General features: G+C 41.9%; 1 protein-coding gene, 1 long non-coding RNA gene and 1 other non-coding gene across 6 annotated transcripts in view; 1 reads left to right on the plus strand and 2 right to left on the minus strand.

Annotated features, from left to right (window-relative positions):
- The window catches only part of Pdpr (pyruvate dehydrogenase phosphatase regulatory subunit), a 42,392-nt gene extending 23,078 nt beyond the window's left edge, over positions 1–19,314 (plus strand). For both annotated transcript variants that reach the window (XM_076837818.2, XM_076837819.2), the window contains 9 exons: positions 1,724–1,848; positions 4,372–4,527; positions 4,936–5,069; positions 5,623–5,771; positions 6,671–6,783; positions 7,839–7,933; positions 9,380–9,469; positions 12,830–13,012; positions 14,038–19,314. In XM_076837818.2, coding sequence (XP_076693933.1) covers positions 1,724–1,848; positions 4,372–4,527; positions 4,936–5,069; positions 5,623–5,771; positions 6,671–6,783; positions 7,839–7,933; positions 9,380–9,469; positions 12,830–13,012; positions 14,038–14,442 — 1,450 coding nt within the window. In that variant the 3' untranslated portion in view covers positions 14,443–19,314. The remainder of the gene's footprint in view (positions 1–1,723; positions 1,849–4,371; positions 4,528–4,935; positions 5,070–5,622; positions 5,772–6,670; positions 6,784–7,838; positions 7,934–9,379; positions 9,470–12,829; positions 13,013–14,037) is intronic.
- On the minus strand, positions 847–920 carry Trnaa-agc (transfer RNA alanine (anticodon AGC)). Its single transcript has one exon. It is a non-coding gene; the product is annotated as a tRNA-Ala (tRNA).
- Positions 3,783–27,376, minus strand: LOC143383363 (uncharacterized). 3 transcript variants are annotated; one of them, XR_013089137.1, is made up of 5 exons: positions 27,160–27,376; positions 13,147–13,235; positions 12,811–12,993; positions 5,786–5,925; positions 3,783–4,518 (listed from the first exon to the last, which is right to left on the minus strand). It is a non-coding gene; the product is annotated as an uncharacterized LOC143383363 (long non-coding RNA). The 3 variants fall into 3 exon arrangements; XR_013089138.1 differs by lacking the exon at positions 5,786–5,925 and adding an exon at positions 7,122–7,189; XR_013089136.1 differs by lacking the exon at positions 5,786–5,925.

The raw sequence follows: 27,376 nt of genomic DNA on the forward strand, positions 1-27,376 counted from the left end.
ATAGATAATGCACATGGTTCTAATTATCTCATTAGTGGATAAAAAAGCAAACACTTCAGGTCTTCACTTCTGTTCATTTCGTATTTATTTTTCCTTTTTGGATGACTGGATGATGGTGAAGATGGTAAGGTGGCATTTACCTAGCCCTACCCTGCTCAGCCTTGGGAGCCCATGAAGTCTAAGCTGATGGATAGGCTGCCTCTGGCACTGTGCTATCCTATGGTTTAGGTTTTTCTGGGCATCTGCAAAGTAACTGAAGTTGCGGCTCTACTAAGATTGAGATGGCTGCTGACCTCAAGTCTCTTTGATTTTATCTTCATTGCCATCTTCTCTAGGAATCATGTTCTTTAAGCCCATACACATCATTTCTCACTGGTCCACCTTCCCTGCACCATGGTTGTCAGCATCAGCACCCTGTATCACATCTCCCTGCACAGTTAGTTCTGTGGTTCACATCTGTGGTGTCTCCGCAGTAGGTGGGGGGGTGCTTTTTCCCTTTGGAGATCAGTTCTGACCCCTCAGCCTTTCCCCCAGTCTATTCTGGTAATTCTGGTGACTGCATGGATGATCCCCTAGGTTGTAAATCACATCTAAAGTGGTTATGGTCTATTGCATATTTTCTGCCTTGAACTGGAACTCTACCAGATCCTGACACATTTGCTGCTTCTACCTCCTCTTCTTTTTCTACATCAAACTCCAGTCTTTCTATCCCCTTTATCATTAAGGGACTTCTGGGGTTTTTACATGACAAGCTGGCCTTCAAATATGTCTTCCTTGGTATCATTCCCACTGATGAAACCATATCCATTTATTTTATCTTATTCTATCTTATTTATTTATTTATTTTTGTGGTGCTGGGGATTGAACCCAGGGTCTTGTGCTTGCTAGGCAAACACTCTACCAACTGAGCTATATCCCCAGCCCCATATCCTTTTCTTAAATTGAACTGTTCTACTGCTCCCAAAACTTTGTGATGATCTTTTTAGTTTCTACCCACAGGCAATAAATGTGAGGCCATCCTGGCCACTGCTCCCAGCACTGGGCTTGGCATGAGCAGCAAGTAGCTGCTGAATCTGTCTCCTGCTCACTGGTGCAGTGATGGCCTGCTGTGGCAGCTCCTCTTGAGTGAGGATGACTAGGCTAGTGGTGGCAGGCTGCTCAGGGTATGTTAGGCTCCACTTTCTGCTTCTACTACTAATCAAACTCTGGATACAACTTTTGAACTCCCCCAAAACTTAACTCTAACAATCTGCTGTTGACTGGAAGCCTTGATAACATAATCAGACAATTAACACTTACTTTCCATGTTGTATGTATCATAAACAGTGAAAAATGCAAGAGAACTGCAAGATCATGTTACTGTGGTAGATGAACAGCACTCAATGGTGGTTTAAATGGATGCGCTCAATGCTTGAGCTCACTGAAATAGCAACAGGAGGTGATCTTATTTCTTCATTGATGTGGCTTATGTCAAATACTTTCTAGGGACTCTTCTTACAGCTAAAATTCTCATAGTGTTTTTCTGAGATACTTTGGGTCCATGTTTTTTTATTATAAAAAAGTTAAGAAAATTGCCCCAAATTGCTCAACTGTTGGTAACATTGTAGTATCTTTTTTGATTTCACTAGTTCTTGATTTGTAGAATATTGCTTTAATTCTCATGTGTATCACATCTGAGACCCAACAACTTTTTGTCCCCCACCTAAGATACCTGTCCCCACAGGTATCTTGCTGAATGGATGGTACATGGTTATCCCTCAGAAAACGTCTGGGACTTGGACTTGAAACGCTTTGGAGCCCTCCAGAGCAGCCGTACCTTTCTGCGTCACCGGGTCATGGAAGTCATGCGTAAGTGAAGCTTTATCCTAATTGCACCTAGTTGCAGATATCTGTCTGGTGGCATGTTTTGTCATTTGAATGGGGCAGAGTTTTCTTCATTCCTTTATTAACTGCTTGAGCTGGGCTTCTAATGTGTGTTTCAGGCCTAGGTTTGAGGCCTTATGCCCCTTGTGATATTTATGGAACATTTTTAGTATATTGTACATTGTTTAATTTTGGGAACAGGAAAATAGAAAAAGGTTTTCAGGTGATATGCAGGTGCTTCCTCTATATTGCCAGCAAGTGCCTCCTTGCCTTCTTTCCTGCCTTGCGAGATCCTATGTCAAATGTTTTGCTCCTCATTTGGTTTGTTTTTTTCAGTACTGGGAATCAAACCCTGGGCATGCTGGGTAAACTTAGCACATACTAAGCCAGTGCTCTACCACTGAACTACACCCTTATCCCCATTTGGTTTTTGAGATCATTGTTTTCTTTCCAAGGTACTCTCAGAATTTCAGGGTTCTCTGATGACTTTATTCATCCCATGCTAGCAAGATAAGAAACCACTTCTCCCATAAACACAAAGTATGCATTCCTGCTCTTATTTTCCTTATCCTTGCTTCTTTAACGATATTGAAAGATTGACTTCTTTATTTTTATGTGGTGCTAAGGATTGAGCCCAGTGAGTGCCTCACATGTGCTAGGCAAGCACTCTACCACTAAGGTACAACCTCAGCCCTTGGTTTCTTTATTTTGACTTGTTATTCTACCTTGTCCAGTAAACCTGTAGAGACAGCTTTTTTTTTTTTTTTTCCTTTGGAGGGGGGTGGGCAGTACTAGGGATTTAACCTGGGCAATTAACCACTGAGCCACATTCCAGCACCTGCTTTTATAAAATGTATTTTTTAAAAATTTTGAGACAGGGTCTTACTAGGTTGCTTACAGTCTTACCAAACTGTTGAGACTGGCTTTGAATCTGTGATCCTCCTCTCTCAATCCCTCTCTGCTGGGATTACAGGTGTGTACAATAGCTTTTGTTTCAGGAACTTAACCAAATTATATAGGTTCTGACAAGTAATAATTTAGTTTCTCAGTATAGGAAAATTACTCTTGACTTTACTAAATCATGTCTAAATATTTATGCTTAGGAATAAATTTCTGAGCCAGGTGTGGTGATGCACACCTGTAATTCCAGTGACTTAGGAGGCTGAGGCAGGAGGATTGCAAGTTCAAGGTCAGCCTCAGCAACTTAGTGAGATAATGCCTCAAAATAAAAAACAACAAAAAAAGAATTGAGGATGCTCAGTGGTAAAGCATCCCTGGGTTTAATCCCTAGTGTCCCCCTCCTCGACAAAAGGAATAAAGTTTCTAGATTATTGTGACCACCATTTTTGGTCAAAATTGCATTGTTCGCTTAGTAGCTCGATGATATTCATGGTAAGACTTTTGGATGGCCTTTGATGCCCGGGTGCTCACTTTTGGCTGTGGCAGACAACTTACATTCTTGGGAGATGAAGGACCTAGAACCAGTATATTTAACTGATAAATGTTAAACTGTTCAAGTCTAGATTTTTCCTGCCTGTTGTTATTTTATTTGGTTTTTGCGGTGCTGGGGCCTCATGTATGCTAGGCAAGACTCTACCACTGAACGACTCTTTCTAGCCCTCCTGCCCATAGAACTGTGTATTTTAGAACCTGTGTAAATTATTCTCCTTGGTGATGAGACACTTTTGGTGTCCTTCTGTGATTCTCATAATAGAAATTGGAGGCATGACAGAAAATGGGGAAGGAAAAAGTAAAACCTATGATATTGGAGGTTGACAAATTGTCAACATGCAGGGAACTCTGTGGCTTCGTCCTCTTTAATCTCCCAACATCCCTTCCATCCCCATCCCAGTGTACCTTTCATCTGGAGTAAAGTCAGGTCTTCTCTTTGGAAGAGATTAGAAATCACACTCTTCTGGTTGTTTTTACGTAATGCTGTTGCAGATTGGCCATGAAGAAAAATGAATTCTGACCCTAGCTGTATTTGAATAATGTTACTGGGACAGTACAGTGCAACCTCTCAAATTACAGAGCCACCAAATGGAGGCATACTGTGTACCCTTTCACTTTAGAAATTGATTAAATCTTAATGGAGAAAGAAACACCTGTAATGGGTATTGAGATCCCGACAACACAAGCAAAGAATCAAGTACCATTTTCTTACATTGTTATTATCCACCTGGGTTCTTAGGCATAATCTTCTCCTCTGTTGTGGAACTGAGCAAAGTTTAGAACTATGACTTTTCTTTCATTGTTTCTGCCTACTAAAGTGGAAATATGATTGTGAACAGAGACCATGAGTCGCTGGTAGATAGCTTTATATGGTCTTACAGTGTTGTCCTTTCTTTTGGATCATGCCTGTTAATACTAGGTAATTCCTGACAAATTAGGCTGCATTAGCCTGCAAATTATTCTCTCATGAATAGAAATGATTCAAGTCTAGTGGATATTGGATATTCAGCTCCAGAATCTGTGACTTGAGCTTTGATAGACTCTTGTCTCTTTTAGCTCTGATATACGATCTGAAGGTTCCCCGTTGGGACTTCCAGACAGGTAGGCAGTTGCGCACATCTCCTCTGTATGACCGGCTGGATGCACAAGGAGCCAGATGGATGGAGAAACATGGATTTGAGAGGCCCAAGTACTTTGTTCCACCTGACAAAGGCAAGAAGTCAAATTTTTGTTAAGTTTTACTGGTTACCAATTGAAAAAAAAAAAAATATTATTTGTAGCCAGGCATGGTGGTGCATGCCTGTAATCTCAGTGACTTGGGAGGTTGAGACAGGAAGATTACAAGTTAAAGCCAGCCTCAGCAACTTAGCAAAGCCCTGTCTCAAAATAAGACATAAAAAGAACTGGGAAAGTGATGCACTGGTTAAGCACCCTTGGGTTCAATCTCTGTTACTCCACCCTCCCCCCAAATCTAACTTATTTGTAAATGTATAAACCTACAATGTGTTCTTGTAAGAATAAATAATGAATTCTTGCTAGCCTACATCAAACTATAAAGGAACAGTCCCCAGTGTAAATCCCCTCCTTTTCTCTCCACCTTTTGTTTTTTCTGATCCACAGACCTCCTTGCATTGGAGCAGAGCAAGACTTTCTATAAGCCAGATTGGTTTGACATTGTGGAGGCTGAAGTCAAGTGCTGTAAGGAAGCTGTGTGTGTCATCGACATGTCCTCTTTCACAAAGTTTGAGATAACAGTAAGTATTTATGAACAAAAATTAGATTGGGAAACTTGTCATATTCATCTGTTACTTCAAAACTGATTCTGAAAGAATCCGAGTAAACTGCAATGTCACATCTATATTTTCACATTTTTATGACTCTTCAGTTCCTCATGTCCATTTTTTGTTTTATTTAGAGTTTTTAATCTGCCTAGAGTGGCTCATTTAATAGCAAGCTTTCTCTGGATCCTCTTACAGTAGAGTAAATCTGCAATGCTATCACACGGGTGCTGGCTCATTGAATTTTCTCAGCAAGGTGGAGTGCTAGTTGGCCATGCTACCAGCCAGGTGCTCTCAGGGACACTCAATCACTGAGCCACATGCCCAGTCCTATTTTGTATTTTACATAGAGATGGGGTCTCACTGAGTTGCTTAACTCCTCACTTTTTGCTAAGGCTGGCTTTGAACTGGCAATCCTCCTGCCTCAGGCTCCTGAGGATTACAGGCCTGTACTACCCACCCAGCCACTAGCCAGCCAGGTGCTCTTGCTCTTGAATTAACTTTCCCTGCTTCATTCTCTGCCCTGCAGTCCACTGGGGATCAGGCACTAGAAATTCTACAATACCTCTTCTCCAATGATCTGGATGTGCCTGTGGGCCACATTGTACATACTGGCATGCTCAACGAGGGCGGAGGATATGAAAATGACTGTAGCATCGCACGCCTGAGCAAACGCAGGTGAGATTACTTGCCATTCCACCCTGTTCTTCCAACAGGCTGATCCCTTAAGGTTTCTGTAGCAGGAGTACTTGATGTACTTTTCCTGGGACTAAAAAACCATTTCATTGCTGGGAGTGGTGGCACAGTCTTGTAATCCTGGCGGCCCACGAGGCTAAGGGAGGAGAATCACAAGTTCAAAACCAGCCTCAGCAACTTAGTGAGGCCATAAGCAACTTATCAAGACCCTGTCTCAAAAAGAGCTAAAAAATAAAAAGGGCTGGGGATGTGGCTCAGGGCTTGAGTGGCCCTGGGTTCAATCCCCAGTACCAAATAAAAATAAAAACCAATTTCATAAACTTATGGTCAATTCACAAATTTTCTGTAATTTGGTGTCTCCCCCACCCCCCGCGCTGATTTTTCAATTTAGGGTTGACCATGAATTTGTGAAATGGTTTATGAAATGGTAGTTCAGTCCCGCCTCTTCTGTCACTCCAGTCCAAGTTGTAACCCTTCTCTGTGACATTGTTTACTCTCCCAGACTGTCTTCATCAGTTTTTGTCAGTAGTAGCAAACGTGATGAAATTCTTACTACCAGGTTGGAAAACTACCATTTCATAGTCATTGTCAGCCCTAAACAGAAAGAATTCAGGCTGGGGGGAACCCACCAGATTACAGAAAATAATTATAGAAGTTAGATAGCCTACTGAGCATATGCCTAATGTTGGAAAGTTTGTATAACAAGAAGCTAGAATTTTCTGTTTTGTCATTTTGTTGTTTATTCCATAATGATGCTGCAGACCCTTCAACAAAGCATCATTTCCCAGTATACTCAATGGGCCTTTGAAACTAGAGAACTTAATGCTTCCTGATGCTTTCTCTGCTACCTAAATTTGATCATTTTGGGGTCTCATTTTCAGTTTCTTCATGATCTCTCCAACTGATCAACAGGTCCACTGTTGGGCCTGGCTTAAGAAACACATGCCGAAGGACAACAACCTGCTGCTGGAGGATGTCACCTGGAAATACACTGGTAACAGGGTTTTATCGGGTCAGCCAAAAGAAAAAAAGCCAACTGATCCAAAAGTGTCTTCCACATTTTCCTTTTTTTGGATTCTTAAAAGTGAATGTTGAGCTGGAGCTCAGTGGTAGAGCACTTACCTAGCATGTGTGAGGCACTGGGTTCAATCCTTAGCACCTCATAAAAACAAATAAAATAAAGGTATTGTGTCCATCTACAACTTAAAAAAAAAAAAAATCAGAGATTCTGTGATCATAGAAAGTTGGTCTGATACCTCCCCCACAATGAGTAACTTTCAAAGGAATTTTCATATTTATTAATATATAATGTTCTTCGTATTTTCATCTTACCTTTTTTTTCAAATGGGTAGTTTTTTAAGGATGACTTAATTTCCTGATTCTCTCCTCTTCAGCAGCTTCTGTTGGGGAACCAGCCCTTCCTTTTATTATGTCATTTTAGGTCTTAACTCCTCCTTCTTTGCCTCCCATGTGACTCCTGCCCCTCTTCCTGCCAGTATTTACTCTCCCAGGCCTTCATTCTCAATTTGTCATTAGTACAAAATGTGATTAACTTCTTGCTATGAGGTTGGCAAACTCCAGACTCTTAGAAAACAGAAGTTGTGTTCTAGCATGTACTAGGTTAGCTGATGTGTAATTAGCATAAGCTAAGCCTAGGATGGGTGGGCAACTCCCTTCCAGATACTTATTTGGAACTGGGGCTTTTTCCATCTTGTAGCTACACTGGGAAGACAAAGAGAATGAGAATTGTGCAGAGGGGGAAGTGTCCCTTTGGCTGGACTTGGTCTCATGACCTGATCTCAAGGTATAGACTAGAATGTTGTCTTCCTGTAAAACAGGGAGAAAAACCTACTGACCAGGCTCTCATGCTAGCACTGTCACATTTCCAGAATGGGAGTGCTTGACATCCATTCCTGGATTGCCTAAGCAAAGGAACACTTTTGTGATTTTACTGGCCAGGCCACAGTTGGCAGTTTCAGAACAAGCTTTTTGCATTGGATCATCTGTTCACATGGAGAGGCTGGACATCTCTCTCTCTTTTCTGTACAGCCCTCAATCTAATTGGTCCTCGAGCTGTAGATGTGCTGTCCGAGTTGTCCTATGCCCCCATGACTCCAGACCACTTCCCAACTCTCTTTTGCAAGGTATGTGCAAATATTTTTGTTTTCACACGAACAGAGAATATTTCTTTTATAGTGGTGACAGATAACATTCTTATTATAATATTAACATTCTTATTATAATATTAACACATACAAAGTATTCTGTCCTTTATTAAGCAAACAAAATGACCATGTCTTTATTTTATTTTATTTTTTTTGTGGTACTGGTGATTACACCCAGGGGCACTTTACCAATGAACTATTCCCAGTCCTCTTTCTTTAAAATTTGCAACATAGGTAGGCCTTGAACTTGCAAACTTCCTGCTTCAGCCTCCCAAGTTGCTGGGATTACAGGTGTGCATCACCATGTTGGCTACATTTTATGTGTCACCCACTTTCCTATTATTCTAGTTTTCCTTCTTTGCAAGGTAGTAAAAACAATAGAAAACTGCAAATCCTTACATAATGCCCTCTGCTGCTAGAAGGAATAATCCATGTGCCTGTGCCTGGTAAGTGCTGAATCATGGCAGGCTTCCTATGGAAGTGTTTGCATCAATGTTGAGATGTTACACATTCCTTTATTGGGTAGTGATTGAATCGGTGACCCTTCCTAGGTAACTAAGCTGACCTAGCATGTTTTGAAAATTAGAAGCTTAGACTCTGATCCCAGGGTAGCAGATGCAATGTGTTCTGTAGGGCTCAAGCTTTTTTTTTTTTTTTTTTTTTGTAGGGGTGTGGGTGGGTAATTGGGGATTGAACTCGGGGGCACTCAACCACTGAGCCACATCCCCAACCCTATTTTTTATTTTATTCAGAGACAGGGTCTCATTGAGTTGCTTAGCATCTTGATTTTGCTGAGGCTTTGAACTTAAGATTCTCTTGCCTCAGTTCCTGAGCTGTGGGGATCACAGGCATGTGCCACCACACCTGGCAGGCACCAGAGTCCCCAAGAAAAGACACTTGTCTAGCCTTCAGATCCTCCTGACTACCCCAAGTCTTTCTTTTTTTTGGTACCAGGGATTGAAGCCAGGGGCCTTAACCACTGAGCTACATTCCCAACCCTTTATTATATTTTTATTTAGAGACAGGGTCTTGCTCAGTTGCTTAGGACCTCAATGAATTGCTGAGGCTGGCTTTGAACTCACAATCCTTCTGCCTCAGCCTCCCAAGCCACTGGGATTATAGTCATGTGCCATCATGCCTGGTAAACCCAAATCTCTAGCAGGAGTTGGTAAAGAGAAATATTTCATGCTTATCAAAGATTGCTGTCACTTCCCTAAATGCTAAAACTCCAGAAATTGTGATATTCATAAGAAGACGTGTTGTAAAGGCTGTGCTTTATTTTCAGGATGAAATGCTTTCCTTGATTGTGTCTGCTTAGTTAAAGCAGAGGGTACAGTGCTAATGAAAGTATTCCCTTGAGCCATTCACTCCCTTGTCAAGCCTGCATGGTGTCCACTTATGCCGGTGCTGCCTTTTCCTCTGCAGGAGATGAGTGTGGGCTACGCAAATGGGATCCGGGTGATGAGCATGACTCACACAGGAGAGCCGGGATTCATGCTTTATATCCCCATAGAGGTAAGAGAGCTCAGCCTTCTTTTCTAGGGACCACTGTGAGGAGTGCTGGCTTTCCCAAGTTAGTTAAATTAATAGGTAATACACGGTTTAAAAATTCAAATGTGTGTGGGCTGGGGATGTGGCTCAAGCGGTAGCACGCTCGTCTGGCATGCGTGCGGCCCGGGTTCGAACCTCAGCACCACATACAAAGATGTTGCGTCCGCCGAAAACTAAAAAAAAATAAATATTAAAAAAAAAATTCTCATGTGTGTGAAATATATAAAATTGGTGCTGTCTGACCAGTTCTTACCAACCACAACCAATGTATTAGTATGTACTATCAAGAGATTTTTTTGTATATGAAAGCAACTTTAAAGATGGAGTTCTTAGCCCTCTCTCCCCCATTTTTTGTTAATTTGTTTTTGGTGGTGCTGGGAATCAAACTCGGGGTCTCATACATGCTCTAAGAGACTAAAAGGATCAACCATAAGCTAAGCCTAGTAGCTTAACCCTGGCACTTTTTTTCCCCCCCCTCTTTAAGACAGGGTCTTGCTAAGATGTTGAGGCTGGCCTCAAACCTTTGTTTTAGCCTCCCCAATAGCTGGGATTATAGGCATGCACTGCCCCAGCCAGCTGTTAGTCCCCTTTTAAAAACAAAAGTATAATGTTCATTTTGCTTTTTTCTACTTAATAATTTAGCTTCTAGATTTTTCTATATTAGCGCTTAAAGAGAAAGCTTTTAAGCAGTGACACAATATATTAACTAGACTAGCACTAATAAACATTTGTAGTATTTCCAGTCTTTAGCTATTAAAATTCTGTGGTATGTAAGAGTGTCTTTTTTCCTTGTTATCTGTTGTCAGGCCTGAGGCTTTTGCCAGTTTGTTAGGGGCAAAATAATTCTTATCAGTATATTTCTAATTTCCCTTTGGCTTTTCAAATTCCATCCAAGTAAAAGCCAGTCTGTGGGGCCCAACGTGCCCTCCATCCTGTCGCATGGCCTTTGACTGTCTTCTCTGCTTCTTTTCCTCTTGCTAGTCTTGGAACCTCCCAGATTTTACACTTAACTTCTCCCTCCTTTGGCATATCTTGCCCTGGATAGAAAACCACAAGCTCACAGCCTCCTCTCCTTCAGGTCTTACTTACATGTCACTTCTCACTGAGACCTTACTGCAAGTTGCTGTTCTTCCCGTCCTTCCCTTTTTTCTCCATAGCATTTTTCACTGTCTAATAAAATATATTTGATTTGGCTCATCAGATTGTCCTGTCAACTTTTCTATTCCTGTCACCTAAGGGAGTACTTACCCCATAGTAAGTACTCACTGAATTCTTCTGCTTATGTCCTGTCCATATTTCTATTGGATTATTGCTCTTTTTAATCAGTTTCCAGGCATTCTTTCTGTGTTAAATAGCCCTTGTGTCCACTTGCTAATTTTTTTCCAGTTTATTTGATTTATGGTGTTCTGGCAGTATTGGGTAACAAGTCTGGGATCTTACACATGCTAGGCAAGCAATCTTCCACTGAGCTATATACCCCCAGCCCTCCATTTTGCCAAATAGGAGTGTTTTTGTTTTTTTTTTTAATTTTATTACAGAAAAAGTTTCATTTAAATTTCAAAAAACTAAAATTTATTTACTTGAATTCTTCAATCTTTTCTTTCTGGACTTTTGATTCATTTTCTTTCTGGACTTCCTACTCTAAGGTTATATATGTTTTTGTTATTTATGGTTTGGGCTTTAAAAAAATACTTAAGATGCTTGATCCTTTTAGTCTCTTAGTGCATATTATGAGTTTTGAATCAGACTTTTTCCACATGGCTACCTTTATCATATACTAAATCCTATTTGGGTTTGGTTCTGAATTTTCTATTCTATTGGTATATCTGTTTATATGATTTTTATATTTGTTAATGCTTACCTTTTCTTGTAGTGGAAAACTCTGGAGGAAAAAAACAATTGCTGGGGATATACCTCAGTTGGTAGAGTGCTTGCCTCGCATGTACAAGGCCCTAGGTTCAATCCCCAGCACCACCACCAAAAAAAAAAAAATTCTGTTTTCCTTTGGCGTACTATGTGTGAAGCCCCCAGTACTACAAAAAGAGCCAGGAATGTACCTGTAATTCCAGCTGTGTGAGAGGCTGAGGGAAAAGGATTGTTAAGTTTGAAGCCAGCTTAGGCAACTTAGACTGTCTCAAAAACAAGAAACACTATTGGCATTTTTAGGGGGTTGTATTATGTTTCTCAAGTGAGAATTGACATTCATGTGATGTAGTGAATCTGGCAATCCAAGACTTGGATCTTGTAGTTTTTATTCAGTTCTTTAATATTTTGTTGCTACTGTGAATGGGGGGGGGGGGTGTCTGTTTGTTCCAAGTGATCAATTGAATTGATCACTTAAGCTGTACATTATTTCCCTACTAAATTATCTTGTTTTAGTTTTTGAGACTGGGATTTCCAGGGTTAAGTCTTACCTCCAAATAGTAACAGTTTTTCTTCCTCCTAAAATATGCCATAATCTATGAAAAATTAGATGTGTGCATGCACATCTAGAATTATGGGTAAAAGCCTGTTTTTTCACAGCTTTGGGCCAGTGCATGAGGGAATGGCAAAAGAGAAAAAGGTAGAAGACCTAAAATACTAAAATAGTAACTGGACTATTTTAGAAACAATTATAAAATTCGTTATTTACCAAATGGTGAGAGTGCTTTAATAACTGTTCATCTTGCATTTTTGAGAAGTGAAAGATCAGGGTCCTGCCCTTGTGGAAACTACATTGTAGGGTGGAGTGGCCTCAGCTCATTACTGCTGGGCTCTAGTGCCATGTTTTGTTGAGGGCAAGATGTCCTAGGAGTTTTCTATGATCCCTCTCTTGTCCACTGCTGCAACCTGTGCAGCATCAACAAAGGATTCTCACATAGGGGTGACTGGGGGAAAAAAAGACAATCACATAAAGGTGGGACATTGCACTCTGATGGAGGAACAGTGACCCAGAACTGGCTCTGTAAATTTATTGTATAGTCTCATCATCAGGAAGTTAAACTATAGGGGCATTATAAATTGTTTAAGGCTTGTGAGTTATCAGAGGTTGCTTTGTGCACTAGAAAGTTACAGAGCTAGAAACTTTTTTTTTGCAGCTATCCTGATATAGCAGTGCTAGGAACTTTCTGCTGTGCTCAGGAAACCCACTATACTGAGACATCTGATAACACTTAGTTCTGATGCTAACAGTTAACATCCTTGGCAAAAAAATATTTTCCAGGATCAAAGGGCTCAATCTGCTCTCCAGAGTCCACATTAGTGTTGGAATACATCTGAAAGTAGTAATATCTATGTTTAATTCTGAAGATCTGCTGGTTACTAACCTTTCCTTTCTTTGTATAGTATGCTCTGCACGTATACAACGAAGTGATGAATGTTGGACAGAAATATGGAATCCGGAATGCTGGGTATTATGCTCTTCGCAGTCTCCGAATTGAGAAGTTCTTCGCCTTCTGGGGTCAGGATTTGAATACCCTCACCACGCCCCTGGAATGTGGACGGGAATCCTGGGTGAAATTAGAGAAGGTACGGTATTAATCCAGACTGTCCTGTAAATTGTCAATAGACCTTTGTTTTATTAACTTACATGTGGTGCTGAGAATCAAACCCAATGCCTCACACATGCTTGGCAAGTGCTCTACCACTGAGCCACAACTCACCTTCTTGAGCACTGAAGAAGAGCTGATGTGGCTGACTTGTATTTTTACACTTCTTCAATCAGGATATATCCTCAGGGCAGAAGACTTGCCTATAGGATAAACAGCTTTTAGAACAATACTCAGATAACATGCCCCTCAATGCACTAAAGGACTAGGCGCTTGGGGGGAAGTTTTTCTGAGTTGATTATGGTGATTAGTTATAGTACATTACCTAGTCTTTTTTCTTGGAAAACCATAGTTTCAGAAGGTTCTTTGAAAAATTAGTCTTTTACCTCTTAAGCCCACTCAATCTCTGGTCCCCTTTGCCAAAAGAAGCAGTTTCTTGTTTACTCTTGAGAGAGCGACAGTGCAAGAATGCCAGGGTATAATTTCCTCTCCCAACTTTAACCTAGGTGGTGGCATATTGTATGCATCTTTTTTACAACAAATATCTTGGCACGTGTTCCCTAATAGTGCATGATCTGTTGTATTCTTTTTGAGCAATTAATGTTTCTGTGATAAAAAAATATTATAAAGGTATACATTGATGTAGACATGCACGGACTTTGTTTTCTAAAACAACTCTAGCAAGTATTTGTTTTTTATTTATTTTTATGTGGTGCTGAGGATCGAACCCAGTGCCTCACATGTGCTAGGCCAAGCATTCTATCACTGAGCCACAACTCCAGACCCCTCCAGCATGTATTTTTGTTCTGTGTGGTTTTACAATTTAAACTACTTATAAAAAAGAAAAATGTATGCTTTTGTTACAAAAATTCTCTAACTTCTGTATTATGAATGCAGCTTTTCATATAGTTGTAATCATGCCATTTCCCAAAACCCAACAGGGGGGAGGGTGCTATATTCCAAGGGTCAGATAATAGGAGTCTCAGCTTTTCTTTTCTTTTCCAGGGCATGGATTTCATTGGTCGGGAAGCTCTGCTGCAACAGAAACAAAATGGGGTGTATAAACGCTTCACCATGTTCATTCTGGATGACCATGACACAGACCTGGACCTCTGGCCTTGGTGGGGAGAACCCATTTTCCGGAACGGGCAGTATGTTGGCAAAACCACCAGCAGTGCCTATAGCTATACTTTGGAGCGCCATGTGTGCCTGGGCTTTGTGCACAATTTTTCAGAAGACAGCGGTGAAGAGGAGGTGGTAACAACTGATTTCATTAACCGGGGAGAATATGAAATTGACATCGCAGGCCACCGGTTCCAGGCCAAGGCTAAACTCTACCCTGTCACCTCCCTCTTTGCTCACAAGCGCCGAAAGGATGATGTGGAGCTGAGTGACTTACATGGGAAGTAATGGCAGGGCAATCTCACCTCCTGTCATCTCATCGTAAGGAACATCACCTCACAAGCTTCTTTCTTTCCTCTCACCCTGTCCCTGCTTACTAAACCTTTTCTTCCCATCTCTTACGTCCTTGATATAATTTTAAACTTGACCTACTTTTGCTTTGGAGCCCCTCTTTTTGTCCTAGTTGCAGTCTTCCCTCCTGTTCAGATTCCCATGGTGGCAGGAAGTTTATCGGACAGAGGCAGGCTCCACTTGTGGAATTGTAAGGTGAAAAATTCTGTCTTAAAACAAGGCAAGCTGGTGTTTTACAGGTCTTAGGACAAGAGTCCATCTCCCTTGGGCTAAGATTTCTTGGAGTAACTTGTTTATTTTGGTGGGGCACCTGTGTATCTCATGTGGCTCCTGGAATAGCTTATGCCTTTTAGGCAGATCATTCTGTTCCACTGCGCTATGGGTTAGTACCCAATACCTCTAGCAGGAAGATGATCATCTACCTCACTGGTGAGAAGTATTGCATGGACATTGTCTTGTCTGTAGCACAGACGAACAGTTAACCTTGCACCATCCTCATCTTCCCTCCAGAATGAATTCTCAGACCTTTGGGCCACAGCAGCCTATTGTTTTCTTTATCTCTTGTACTCTATGGTGAGCTTGTTTTTTCTTTCTTAGCAAACAAATATGCCAGTGTTAGAGAAAAACCTTGTTGCCTTTTGTGTTGCTTTTCCCAACTGAAAGGGTCTGACTTCAGGAGGTATACAATCCTCTAAAATATTGCCTTTCTTTTATATAAAAGTGACTCCTAGCTCAGCCTCACCTCTGCCCTATGCAGTCAGCTCACAAACTCAGCATACACTGCTCTCCCTTTAGAGCAGGGAGGGAAAGTTTAGGTGGGTTGTCCCAGGTGAGTAACCAAACTTTGCTATTCATGCTGAGTGCCAGAGCGCTACTAGAACCCAAGCTCTATGTCTCCCTGGCGTGGAACAGAGCTGACCACGTGGATCCATTGAGAGTTCTGAGTACAGTGGGTGTAGGTCAGCTGGAGCACTGTTTTCCAACTTTTCCTTCTACACAGCTGTCCATCTCTGGCTTTTGGAATGCAGATGGCTAAGAGTACCCTGCACATTTTTAATCAGTGTCTCTATTTTCTAAAGGTGGAATATAGCCCCAAAACGTCACTTCCCCTTTCATGTGAACAAACTGCTATTAGAAATTTTAATTCAGCTATAGCCTCGCTGTCTTGACATCTTGGAAGCATGCATTTTGTTAATTCTATATTAAAGGAGATCCTTTCATTTCTTTAGAGCAACTTAAAATTCTCAGGTGTCCACTTGCTCTGCTATTTCTGTGGGATCTGTTACCCACTCAGACCAGTTTGACAATTCCTACTTGATGACAGACTTCACTGTCCCATCTTTTTTAGGGGGTCTTAATTCTAATCATATTCGACCTTAGTAAATCAATTGTTTGGGACCTTCCCTATTTTAGAGCAAATGTGTATTTAGCCGAGACATGCTGCTTCTAGGAAGAGGAGCAAGAAGTGTTTCTGTGCTAGAAAACTAAGCAGGGAAACAGCAGCTATTGGACTTAGGAGAGCAGAGAGAGACTTTAGCAAAGGAGCTGGCTGACCTACTTTCCAAACTCCTCTTTGTAAATGAAAATTTACTTGGAATTAAATCAAAAAAATTCTTGGTTTATACACAGTACGTGAAGATAAATTTGCTCTTTTAACTGATACATATAGAAAGTGTGTTAACCATGTATGATGTTCCAAATTGGAAAAAAGCAAATCCTTTAGTTTAAAATTGGGGAATGCCATTCTGTCATTCAAATAGAAATATTATCAGAAGTGTATTCACTGTAGACTTTAGGATTTGATTTCTAGCTAATTATTGTTAAATTAATTTGCTTCCTCCTTAAGTAGGAGGGAATATCTGATGATGTATCCAAAACAGTCACTTCATGATTTAACTAGGGAAATCCTTACCTCCTATTGCAGATATCACAATCCTTCCCTTTTGAGCCAACAGGCAGTACTAATCTTGCTGGGAGGGGATGATGGAACAGGACAAGTGCTTTGAAAAATCTCCTCCATAAGTAGCAGCCATACTCCTAGGACTCTGGTGAGGTGCTGATCTTCTGAGCCGTGAGTGCCCTACATGGAAAATTGTCTTTGAACTGAGAGGATGTACTTAAAGTGACAAACACAGGTATTATAAATCTAAATTTTTAAAAAATTTGGTCCTACTGTGAGTGCTCTGAACAGACTGTTCCCTAGCATAACTACTTTGCCTCTGTGTCATAAGCATAATAGATGTTACAAGCATTCTGGGCTCTTAAATAGTCAGTAGAAGCATTAGATCTTGAGGCATGGCTGTAGGAAAAAGGCTCAACAACCAAAACATCATTTAGTATACCTCCTTGGATGGTGGTGCTATATAGATTTGCCTGGAGTGACACCTCACTCTAGGAAGCCAGTTAGTTTGAGGAATTGTAAACTTTAGCTTTAGTGGTTGCATACTTCTTTCTTTCTGTGGTGGTGGGGCTTTTATCTTGTCAGCAAATTATTGTTGAATCCAGGAACGAAAAGTATGTTGCCCTCAAAAGAGATCACCCAGTGTTGCAAGGTTTTTGAATCCTTGTCCTTGAAATACCTTTAAGTACTTCATCTGGCTCTTTCTGTTATATATTGTTGTGGATGGACACAATACTATTTTTTTAACATGGTGCTGAGGATGGAACCCAGTGCCTCACACATGCTAGGCAAGAGTTCTACCACTGCGCTACAACCCCACCCCCTTTCGCCAGATGAAATCCTGCTTCTTAGCACTGCCGCAGTCACTTGAAGCTGCATTGGAAAGATTTCTCTGCCATGGGCACTGATGTCAGAATACCTCTATTTCAGAAAGTTTTAAGAACAAAAAGGGATAAGAGCTAACTGCTTTTTCTACTTGATATCATTTAATCTTGTATGGCAGTCACATAGCAACTTCTCGTGGGCAGAACAGGCTCCAAAATGAACAGTTACCACTATATTTCTAGTATTCTTGCAGGGGTCTCTCCACCCTCCTAATGTAGAAGATTCACATCAGGCCATGAATATAGGAATCATTTAGCTCATTGGTTAAACCTCAGCTTCATTTCTGCAGCAGTGGAGCCCAGCCACTTCAGCTTGGCTCTCACCTGGAGGGAGTGCCATTCCTGGTTCTCTCTCCTGTACTCACCAAGAATTTTACCTGCTTGCTTGCTTTTAAGCCTTTTGCTTCCAAAAAAGTAAAACATGAAAAATAAAGCTTGCGCTCTCACAGTATACTGCATGCATTTGAAATGTTAGCCTTTTTCCTCATGGTTGATAATGGCAATATAGGAATGAATGGTAGGAGCTTCCTGAAAGTGTGCTTTGCTTCCTGAGACGGCCCTGATTTCTAGTTCTGTTTATCCTCTGGCATATAAACAAATTTGCTGACATTTGAATATACCCTCATCATCCTTAACAGAATCTGAGACAGAAGGGAATCTTTTACAGTGTTAGTACCAGGCCTGGGGGACTATCCTAGTAGAACAATTGCATCAGACTACTTTCAGAAGTGAGTTACAAGGTTTATTTCCATATCTACTACTTCTAGGCCAGGATAGTTAACAGGGGTCCTTTGTGATATCTAAAAGCTCTGGTCACCAGTGGCTAATGCTGAAGAATAATCTTTTGCCACTTTAGGTTTCCTTCTGCATTCCATTCCCAACATGCCTCTCACAAATACTGAGTAGCATCTTATTAAGTTCAAAAATGAACATCTTTACCAGCAGGCATATGAATTAAGGAGAAGCAGGTGAATAGATGGAAATGGTAGATGAAGTAGTTTGCTCTTGGACTTCTAACAACACCATGTGTACATGCAGGAAGTGGTGAGTGAGTTCTGGGTCTGATGGGCAGCACCACATTCCGTCCACCACCTCTTTTTTTGGCCTCCACTTCAAGGTGCTGAGTTGTAAGGCCCCCGATTCATGTCAGAGTGGGACTTGCTATTACAGTCCCTTATAACTACCAATGCACTGTTTTTCATAAGATCGATTTTTGTCTTTGCCTTCTCATTGTCCATTAGACATCAGAGTTGTTCCCTGTATAAGATTCTTAATTTTCCTGAGCATAGTGTCTGCATCTCTTTAAGAATTATGCATTTCTTCACAGGCTATTTTTCCTCACATTTAGATGCACCTGTTTTTAATCCTTTGCAAACATCTTCTGCCTCCTTGTTTTCCTGTCCATGAAGGACAGAAACTATAAGAGGAGAAGAGAATATTTTTAGCATCTGTTTCAGATCTATGCCAGATTTCCTTTGCACACCAAGAACTGAGTTTAGAGCTCCTCTTTCTCTGAGCCCAGTTCTAGTGCCTTACACTCCAGAATGTCAAGTGGCAGATGAAGGTAAGGAAGAATGGGAGAAGGAAGGTTCATTTCAGTCTGTGGGTTTCCATCACCCCCCAGTCTCTCATTCCTCAGAAAAAAATGGGCGTGATGTAGGTAGTTCTACAGCTCATTTCTGCGAAGAATTTTCTAGCCATGTAGTTCACAATTACTCTGGTCAACTCTTGGGATGTCTAACACCACTGTTAAGTAACATAACTCATCTGTATTTTAAGTGTGCAGTTCAGATCAGCCCTCTCTGTTCCTATGAAGAGTTAGCACATCATCCTGAAGACACTCTAGGTGCTTGAGTAAAGGGCTCTTTTCTCAAGAGCCCAGGTGACTTTGGGTACATAGGGTGTCGAGCATTTCTGCCCTCCATAAATGTGGCATAAATAATGTGCACTTTGTAACCAGCTGGATTTCAACCGATTTTCTTTTCATGGTACTAGGATGTAAATGAATAAAGACATTTTAATTTCTCTTGCCATGTCCTTGTGTTTTCCATCATAAGGGACTAGCACTGTATATAAAACCACTAGCTAAGAGCTTCTATTGGTGTGGAAGACAAGGGTGTATTCTTGCTTACCCCCAGGAGAAGAATCACCTTATCCAACCATTTTTTGCATTTCTACATATGAGCATCCATAGGACCTAAAGATTTTCTTTCTTACATGACACCTGCAGGCCACACACAGCTCAGAGAGCTGGTAGCTCTTCTGCTGCTGCATTCCTTTCTGCTGCTGCAACTTGTCCCCTAACCCAAGCGGGCAACATGGATCAAATGTCTGGACACCTGGACCATCCTGAGCATGAAATCAAAAGTTAATAAAATGATTGTGCTGGCAAATACTGATCCTGGGCCCACAGAGATCAACAGGGACACCCTGTAAGGGAAGTGGCTGCCTGCTATACACCAAGGTTATTCCCCAACTTTTCCAGTAACAATTCATAAGGTGAAAATAAAACTACTCAGAGGACTGGGTGGTGGCTCTGCTAAAGTGCTTGCTCAACATGTGTGAGGCATTGGGTTTGAATATGAATATGAATAAAATAAAGCCCTTCAACAACTACAAATACTTTAAATTAGTCGACATTAAAAATAACAACACTACTCAAGAACTACCAGGAACTTTTCAGGTATACATCCAAAGAGAAAAGAGCGCAAAATGTTTCTAGCCATCTAGAAAGATCAGCCATTCTAAAGACTGTTTAAATGGAAAAAAAAAAGATTAATTATCTTGAGGGGTGGGGGGAGCCCCAGAGAGAGACTACCATTTGGAGGCACTGGGCCTCTTCCCTCTCCCTCCTATCAACCAACCAACCAGACAAAAAAAAAAAACCTTTGGCTTCAGGGAGTAAAAGCTTTTAAAAAAGAGAAACTGCCACTTTTGGAGACTACCAAATCAAGGAGTTGGGGCGGGGGGTGGAATCCACTAAATTCGAACACTCTGCCCCTAATCTTGAGAAAGTAAATATTTTTTTTCAAATGAATATACCTCACTATTTATATATATATAGTGTGTGTATATATACACACTATACAATACTACACTATATATACTATAGCCTTGCTTAATTCCCCAGTCACATATCCATTGCTATAAAATATTCTATACTGGATATAGATGCTCTTAGAAAAAAATTTGGGCACTTAAAATTGGCTTAATAACTTAAGAACCTAAGTCCCCAGATAAGACAGACAAGACAGACAGTATAGCCCAATGTAAGTTGAAATGGGACATTCAAGGATTAAAACCTATTAATCAACTCTTTAAAGATTATTCCCACTACTTTTCCTCAACTGCAACCCACTAGAGCCCCACATCTGATACATAACACTAAATGGACTGATTCTATTCAGTCAACAACTGGTGAACACTGTGCCCTCACAGAACTGGCTAACCTGTTCTGTTAGTGGCTATTTCAACAGTCTCTCAATTGCAGTTTGTCTCCACCTCTGAAGGGGCACAATACAACTGTCTGGTTTACCCACAGGAGACCTCTACAGCTTTGCCATCACATGCAAACTAGACCAGATCTTGATGACATCTAACTTCTCAAGGAGCTCAGGTACAATATTACAATGAGGATATCCTTGAAGGAGATTAATTTGATACATGAATTAAGGATATTGAAGTTCAATGCTTCTTAGTACTTTTGAGTTTTGGTAACAACATTCCTCATTTATGAATTTTCTAAATTAAAATTGACAGGCATTCCTATGAGTGTCCTCAAAAGTGCATGCATGGGGCTGGGGTTGTGGCTCAGTGGTAGAGCGCTTGCCTAGCATGCATGAGGCACTGGGTTCAAGTCTCAGCACCACATACAAATAAATAAAGATCCATCAACAACTTAAAAATTGAAAAAAAAAAAAAAAAAAGTGCATGCTTATAATACCAGCAACTCAAGAGACTGAGACAGGAGGATCACAAGTACAAGGGCTTAGGCAATTTAGTGAGACTCTCAAAAAGGGTTGGGGAAGTAGCTCAGTGGTAAAAGTGCCCCAGGGTTAAATTCCCAGTACCCCCCCCCAATAACAGTTTCTTTATGATAGACTCATTGGTTGCTTTGTGTAATGCCTCTTACAGAATGAGGGCCATTAACTGTCCCAGGGCTTCTAATGCAAGATACTATTCTCTTGGCCTAATGATGTACCTATTAAAACACATGACTGGCACCAACTGGCTCTCTTGGAAAGAGGCTCCCATAGATCCTAAGCCTGTGAGCATGTCCAGCTGTTTTGTTTTAGGTCATGGAAACAGCACTCTAGAGGCTCAACAAGGCCTCTTTACAAGATAGAAGCAAACCTGGGCATTATTCTCCCTGCAGAAGTGGATGCTTTCCCATGTTCAGTCCCTTGCTAGGGGGATGGAGATCAGTTCTGCCTCACACCTTCTGGCAATGTGGAAAACATCTTGGTATTAAGTGAGAGAACAGCAATGGGAGTTCATGGACTCTGCTAACAGTACTGCCAATCATCGTACATGATGGAGCTTAATGGACTTCATCCTTTAGTCAGGATGTCCCTAATAAAGAAAAAAACATACTTAGCCTAACTTCGGAGCACTGGATGCTCCCATATTTATGATAAAAATTATTGGGACAGTACCTCAAAACTGTCCCCTTCAAGATTTAAACCAAAAAAAAAAAAAAAAAACAAAAAAACCCTCCTGGGGCTGGGGTTGTGGCTCAGAGGTAGAGCGCTTGCCTAGCACGTGAGAAGCTCTGGGTTCGATCCCTGGCACCACATAAAATAAAGATATTGTGTCCACTTATAACTAAAAATTAAGCATTTTTTTAAAAATTAAAAATAAAGGTATTGTGTCCAACTACAACTAAAAAAATAAATATTAAAAAAAAACCCTCTTGGAATCATGCCTCACAGACACCAAAGTATAAAATAAAATCACAGATAACTAGGTGTGGTAGCACATGCCTGCAGTCTCATTGACTCTGGAGACTGAGGCAGAAGGATTACTAAATTTGACACCAGCCTCAGCAACTTAGACTCTCTTTCAAAATAAAGGATAAAAAGGGCTGGGGATGTAGCTCAGTGGCAAAGCACCCCTGGATTTAAATATCAGTACCATGGGGGGAAAAAATTACATATAACCTAATTCCTCAATGCAAGACCTTGGTAGATCACTCCTTAATCCCATTAGTTAGAGACATTACTAATAGTAAGCAAGGCACACATTTCACTTACAATACACCATGCTGCACTTCTGACAGAGGCATTAAATAGAACTTTTATGTCTTTGATAGGACCCAAATAGTTAAAGTAGAAAAAAAACTATGTCCTCAAATAACTTTCCAAATTCCAATATAATAAACTCAAAGTTTGTGCCCAGACTTAACCTAATTATTAAATTATCCATCTCAATCCTATCTGACCTGAGGTTAGAGGCCAGATTAAGGGCATACCTACTCATGGGTCTCATTGTGCCACATATCAGCCAGCTGCTCATGTTAGGGGACCCATTTGAAGAAAAACTTGTACCAAAAAATAAACCCACACAGTTCTGTTGACTGCTGGTCTAATTACTAGGTTGGATGCTTCCAATGATCTATATCCAATGCCCACACTCTCCAGGAGACCATAGTTTCAACCAATTATGATAAATGCTAGGGCCCACATCAACTGAAGTGGGTACCTGCTTGAAAGGGACACCCCAATTCCTAGATGACATCACACTGACCCAAAATATTACCACTGGAGATGACATCACCCCAGACAACATTGCCTCAACCAAAGTCCTCGAGGTTGGAGATGATTTCACGCCATACACTAAACTGCCACTCCACTGATATCAGGGGTTGCCTGTCCTACAACAATTTGGACACAGGACATTTTGGGTAGGTGGTATTGGGGACTGAACTCAGGGGCACTCAACCACTGAGCCACATCCCCAGCCTTATTTTATATTTTATTTAGAGACAGGGTCTCACTGAGTTGCTTAGCACTTCACTTTTGCTGAGGCTGGCTTTGAACCCGAGCTCTTCCTGTCTCAGCTTCCCTAGCCACTGGGATTACAGGTATGTGTCACCACGCTTGGTAACATAGAACATTTTTGCTTTTCTTTCTGAACTATCTGCTTAGCCCATAATCTTGTTATACTTTTTGGTTTCTGCTCAAATGTACACCCCAACACTTCCAATGTAGAGTTCCTAAAGGGAACTCTACATTGCTAAAAATAATCAATGTTATTGCTTTCTCTAGGAGACACTAGCCCCAAATAGACCAACCACCACCTCTGTGAAAAAAGCACCCACTCCCTGATCTTTTTTCCTATCTCTCTCTAGCTTTTCACAATCTCTCACTTTGCATCTCTGAATATAACCACCAAACCACTCTTGCCCCTTACAGCTAATAGATCACCATGCAAGTTACATCTGCCTTTCATTAAAAGTATGAGAGCAAGGGCTGGGATTGTGGCTTAGTGGCAGAGTGCTTGCCTCACATGTGTGAAGCACTGGGTTCAATCTTCATCTTCAGCACCACATAATAAATAAATAAATGAATGTATTATGTTAAAAAAATATTGAAAGCAAGCCTATAATCCCAGAGGCTCAGGAGGCTGAGGCAGGAGAATTACAAGTTCAAAGTCAGCCTCAGCAATTTAGCAAGACCTTGTCTCCAAAAAAAAAAGGATGAGCCCTTTACTCCAGCTGGCTGTTCTCATTAAAGGCTTTAGGGAGTCAGGAATCCTCAGACCCTGAGATCTGGGTGTCTTCCAACTTACGCTCCTCAGAATCACAAGTGAAACAGCCATATGGATGGTTAAGAGCATGACCTTGGAGTTGCCCTGGCATGAGTCTATATGCCAGCATTACTTCTTCCTTTCTCCAAGTTTAATTTGTACTTAGTTTATCCACATGGACTCACAAATTCCTATTTTATATGATGGAGTCTTTCCCTGCTCAAGGAAAATCAGGCATGGTAGCATATATCTGTAATTCCAGTTACTGGGAGGCTGAGGCAGGAGGATTGCTAGCTCAAGGCCAGTCTTGGCAACTTAGTTAGACCTTATTACAAAACAAAAATAAAAAGGGATGGGATGCAGTTCAGTGGTAGAGCTTTTGCCAAACATACGCAGGCACCGAGTTCAATCCCCAGTGTCTCAAAAAAATTATACATAAAAATTCAAGATTTGGCCAGGAGTCCTTTTAAACTCATTCCTGTGTATTTTTGGCATGTCCCATCACTTAGCGACCACTTCTTACTTCCTTGTACAATCAGATGCGCCAGGCTCACTAATCTATACCTTCCTAGTCTCAACCCAGAATCAGTCATTTCTTCAAGAAGCTCTGATTCTTTTCAGGTAAGAATTTCTTTAAAAACCAAGACCTGGGAACTGAGTGCTCACCCTATTGAGGTGGATTATCTCTGAGTCTTCTCAGCAGACAGAGCTGGAAAATAACCCCTTCCACCCTCACAAACAAAAAACACTCAAAAACAATGATTTAATACTGAAACTTTCAATTCCAATGAACCACCTCAGGTGCTCAAGTTATCCCCCTCATATTGTAACACTCTTCTCTTAACACTGAAAATCCAAGCTCCCTTTATCCTCGTAAAGTTACTCATTTGCTCAATCCTAGAATACCCAGAAAATAGAACTGTCATGTAGCTGTGGAAAACAAACTTTCTAATCAGGGTTCAATGCTTGTTCACATTTCTTTCTGACTTTGGACTGAGGGCAAAGCTTAAACACTGGACAAAAGCTCCCTAGGTTTGTTCTTTTTTCATTTTAGCCTGGATTTTAATTATCTGAAATAATTAAACGTATCACAGTGGGGAATCCAGCCTCTAGAGGCAGAAAGATAAGTGAGAAAATTTCCCAACCTCTCATTAGCATGAATTTGAGCAATTTACTGAATCCTTTTGGAGTGTTCTCAGCTGCTACCTGGACTAGAAATATCTACCTCACATGGTTGCCACAAAAACTAAATCATAATGCAGAAAAAATGGGCAATTGGTGGCTAAGAAGCACTCTACTTGGTAGCTACTATTCCCCATCTAAAATGACCTCTCTCAAGGCAGGGACAAACTAACTTCACCTAGGGACCAGTGTTATATGCTGGGAATTCAACACCAGCAGCTGGGAAACAGGCTTGTGAGTAAGTCAGAACAGAGAACAAAGGAGACAGGAAAAATATCATTGATGACTGGAGAGTTCAAGATTAGGTTCCCATATTTGGGGGGATATGGAGATAATTGAATTTTTTAAAAGTATTTTTACGGGAAGCTACAATATGCCAGACACTGCAGAAGTACTGAATCTTCACAACCCTGCGAGGTAGATAACATCATCATTTCTATTCTACTTTTTGAGGAAACTGAGATACACATTATGTGCAGTGATTCACCCAACCTCCTGTATCATGGTGAGGGCACAGCCAGGATTCAAACCCTGCCAGTCTGGCACCAGAACCTGTTGTTTATCACCACTTCCCTGCTACCTTTCCAATAAAAGGAGATGAGCCAGGACAGGCCAGCTATGAGGACAGAACCCAAGGTCCATCCCCAAGAAGGAAAAATGGAATTGCAAAGGTAGCAGAAGAAACATGACAAGAAAGGAGTTTCAAATTGGAATAAACCATGTTAAAAGCCCAAGGTGATAAGAACCAAGAGACTGCTGACCTTGTGCTTATCATGACCTTCAAGAGACTGAAAAGGTGAGGGAAGAAGAGTTTAAAGTAAACAGAGAAGACACCAGAGAAAACCTCCAGCAGGTTTGGCGGAAAAATGGGAAGAAGGAAAAAAAAAAAAAAAAAAGCTTGACAGCAAAGGAGGTAAAGTCAGTGAGAAAGATACTGAAGATGACAAAGAAACACCATCTGGTTTAAAGAGAGTTTGTTTTAAAGTTCTTGAAAACGACTGTAATACAGACAGGAGCTCCTGCTGAACAGCCTGGTTCTGCTCAGATCTGCTTATACCAACAGCAGCAAGGTGAGCTAGCTCCCGAGTTACTGCATTAGGCACAGGTGGGCTGCTGGTCACAAGGAAACTTTGGTGAGTACAGGTGGACTAACACAACATTTGCCACACGAGTCTCAGCAGAACTGCCAGAGACACCGATTTAAAAGCAAAAGCCCCAGGCTCCACTTCTGGAGATTCTGATCCCTTGGTCCAGGGTGCTATAGTTTTAAATAAGTGCACCTGGTGATCAAGAGTTTGTCAGTCACAAATCCCTACCACGGAAAACGGACCGTTCAGCCTCTCCCACGCTCCACCCCAGCCCTGCACACTGTGCTTTCAATGCGCGCAAAAGAGGCTGCAGATTCCCGACTCAACCGACTATCACACACAACAGTCCCAAAGTGCCACACGTTAGGAGGAAATCCCACCGCCCTGGCCTAGACCGTCAGATAACTTCTGCCAGACGCTGCAGCAGTCTGGGTGAGCAAAGCACAGGTGGACCACGCGCGTGAAGGCGGGAAAACGATTTCACCTGCAGAGACGCGGGACCGGGCTAGCCGCGCCGGGAGCAGACTGCGCTGCAGGGGTGTGCACTTCCCAGCCGCAGCCGGGTCCGCGGACCGCCGCGGGCGTTCGGCTGAAACGCGCGCACCTGGAAGAGCCAGCGCGAAGGCCCGGACAGCCGGCACGGGCCCCCGAGGCACGAACAACGCGGGTGGGCCGAGTCCTGACGCCAGGACGCGTCTTCCCAGGAGAACAAGGCGAAGCCCACGGGCAGCAAGGGACCAAGGGACCGCTTCTGGGACAGATGCAAGCGCGAAACGGGCAACAACGGGGGTCCCGGGGCGCGAGGGCCGAGCGGGCCGGGAGAGCCAGAGCGACCCCACGGCTGTCTCCTTACCTCAGCTGCCGCTCGCGCTCCGCGCTCAACAACACGGCGGCCGAAGCGAGGCGCGGCACGGCGGTTGCGGGGCTCGCCGCGGGCCGGAGAGCGGGAAGCGGGTAGGGGAAGAGGGGCGGGCCTGAGGAATAAAAAGTTCCGGGCAAGAGCGGGCCCGCGACCTTCCGCGCTTTATGGCCCCCAGCAAGGATATGGCGGGCGCGCGACCTCGGCTGCG

Source organism: Callospermophilus lateralis, chromosome 18, assembly GCF_048772815.1.
Source record: "Callospermophilus lateralis isolate mCalLat2 chromosome 18, mCalLat2.hap1, whole genome shotgun sequence".
In the NCBI taxonomy this organism is placed as follows: domain Eukaryota; kingdom Metazoa; phylum Chordata; class Mammalia; order Rodentia; family Sciuridae; genus Callospermophilus; species Callospermophilus lateralis.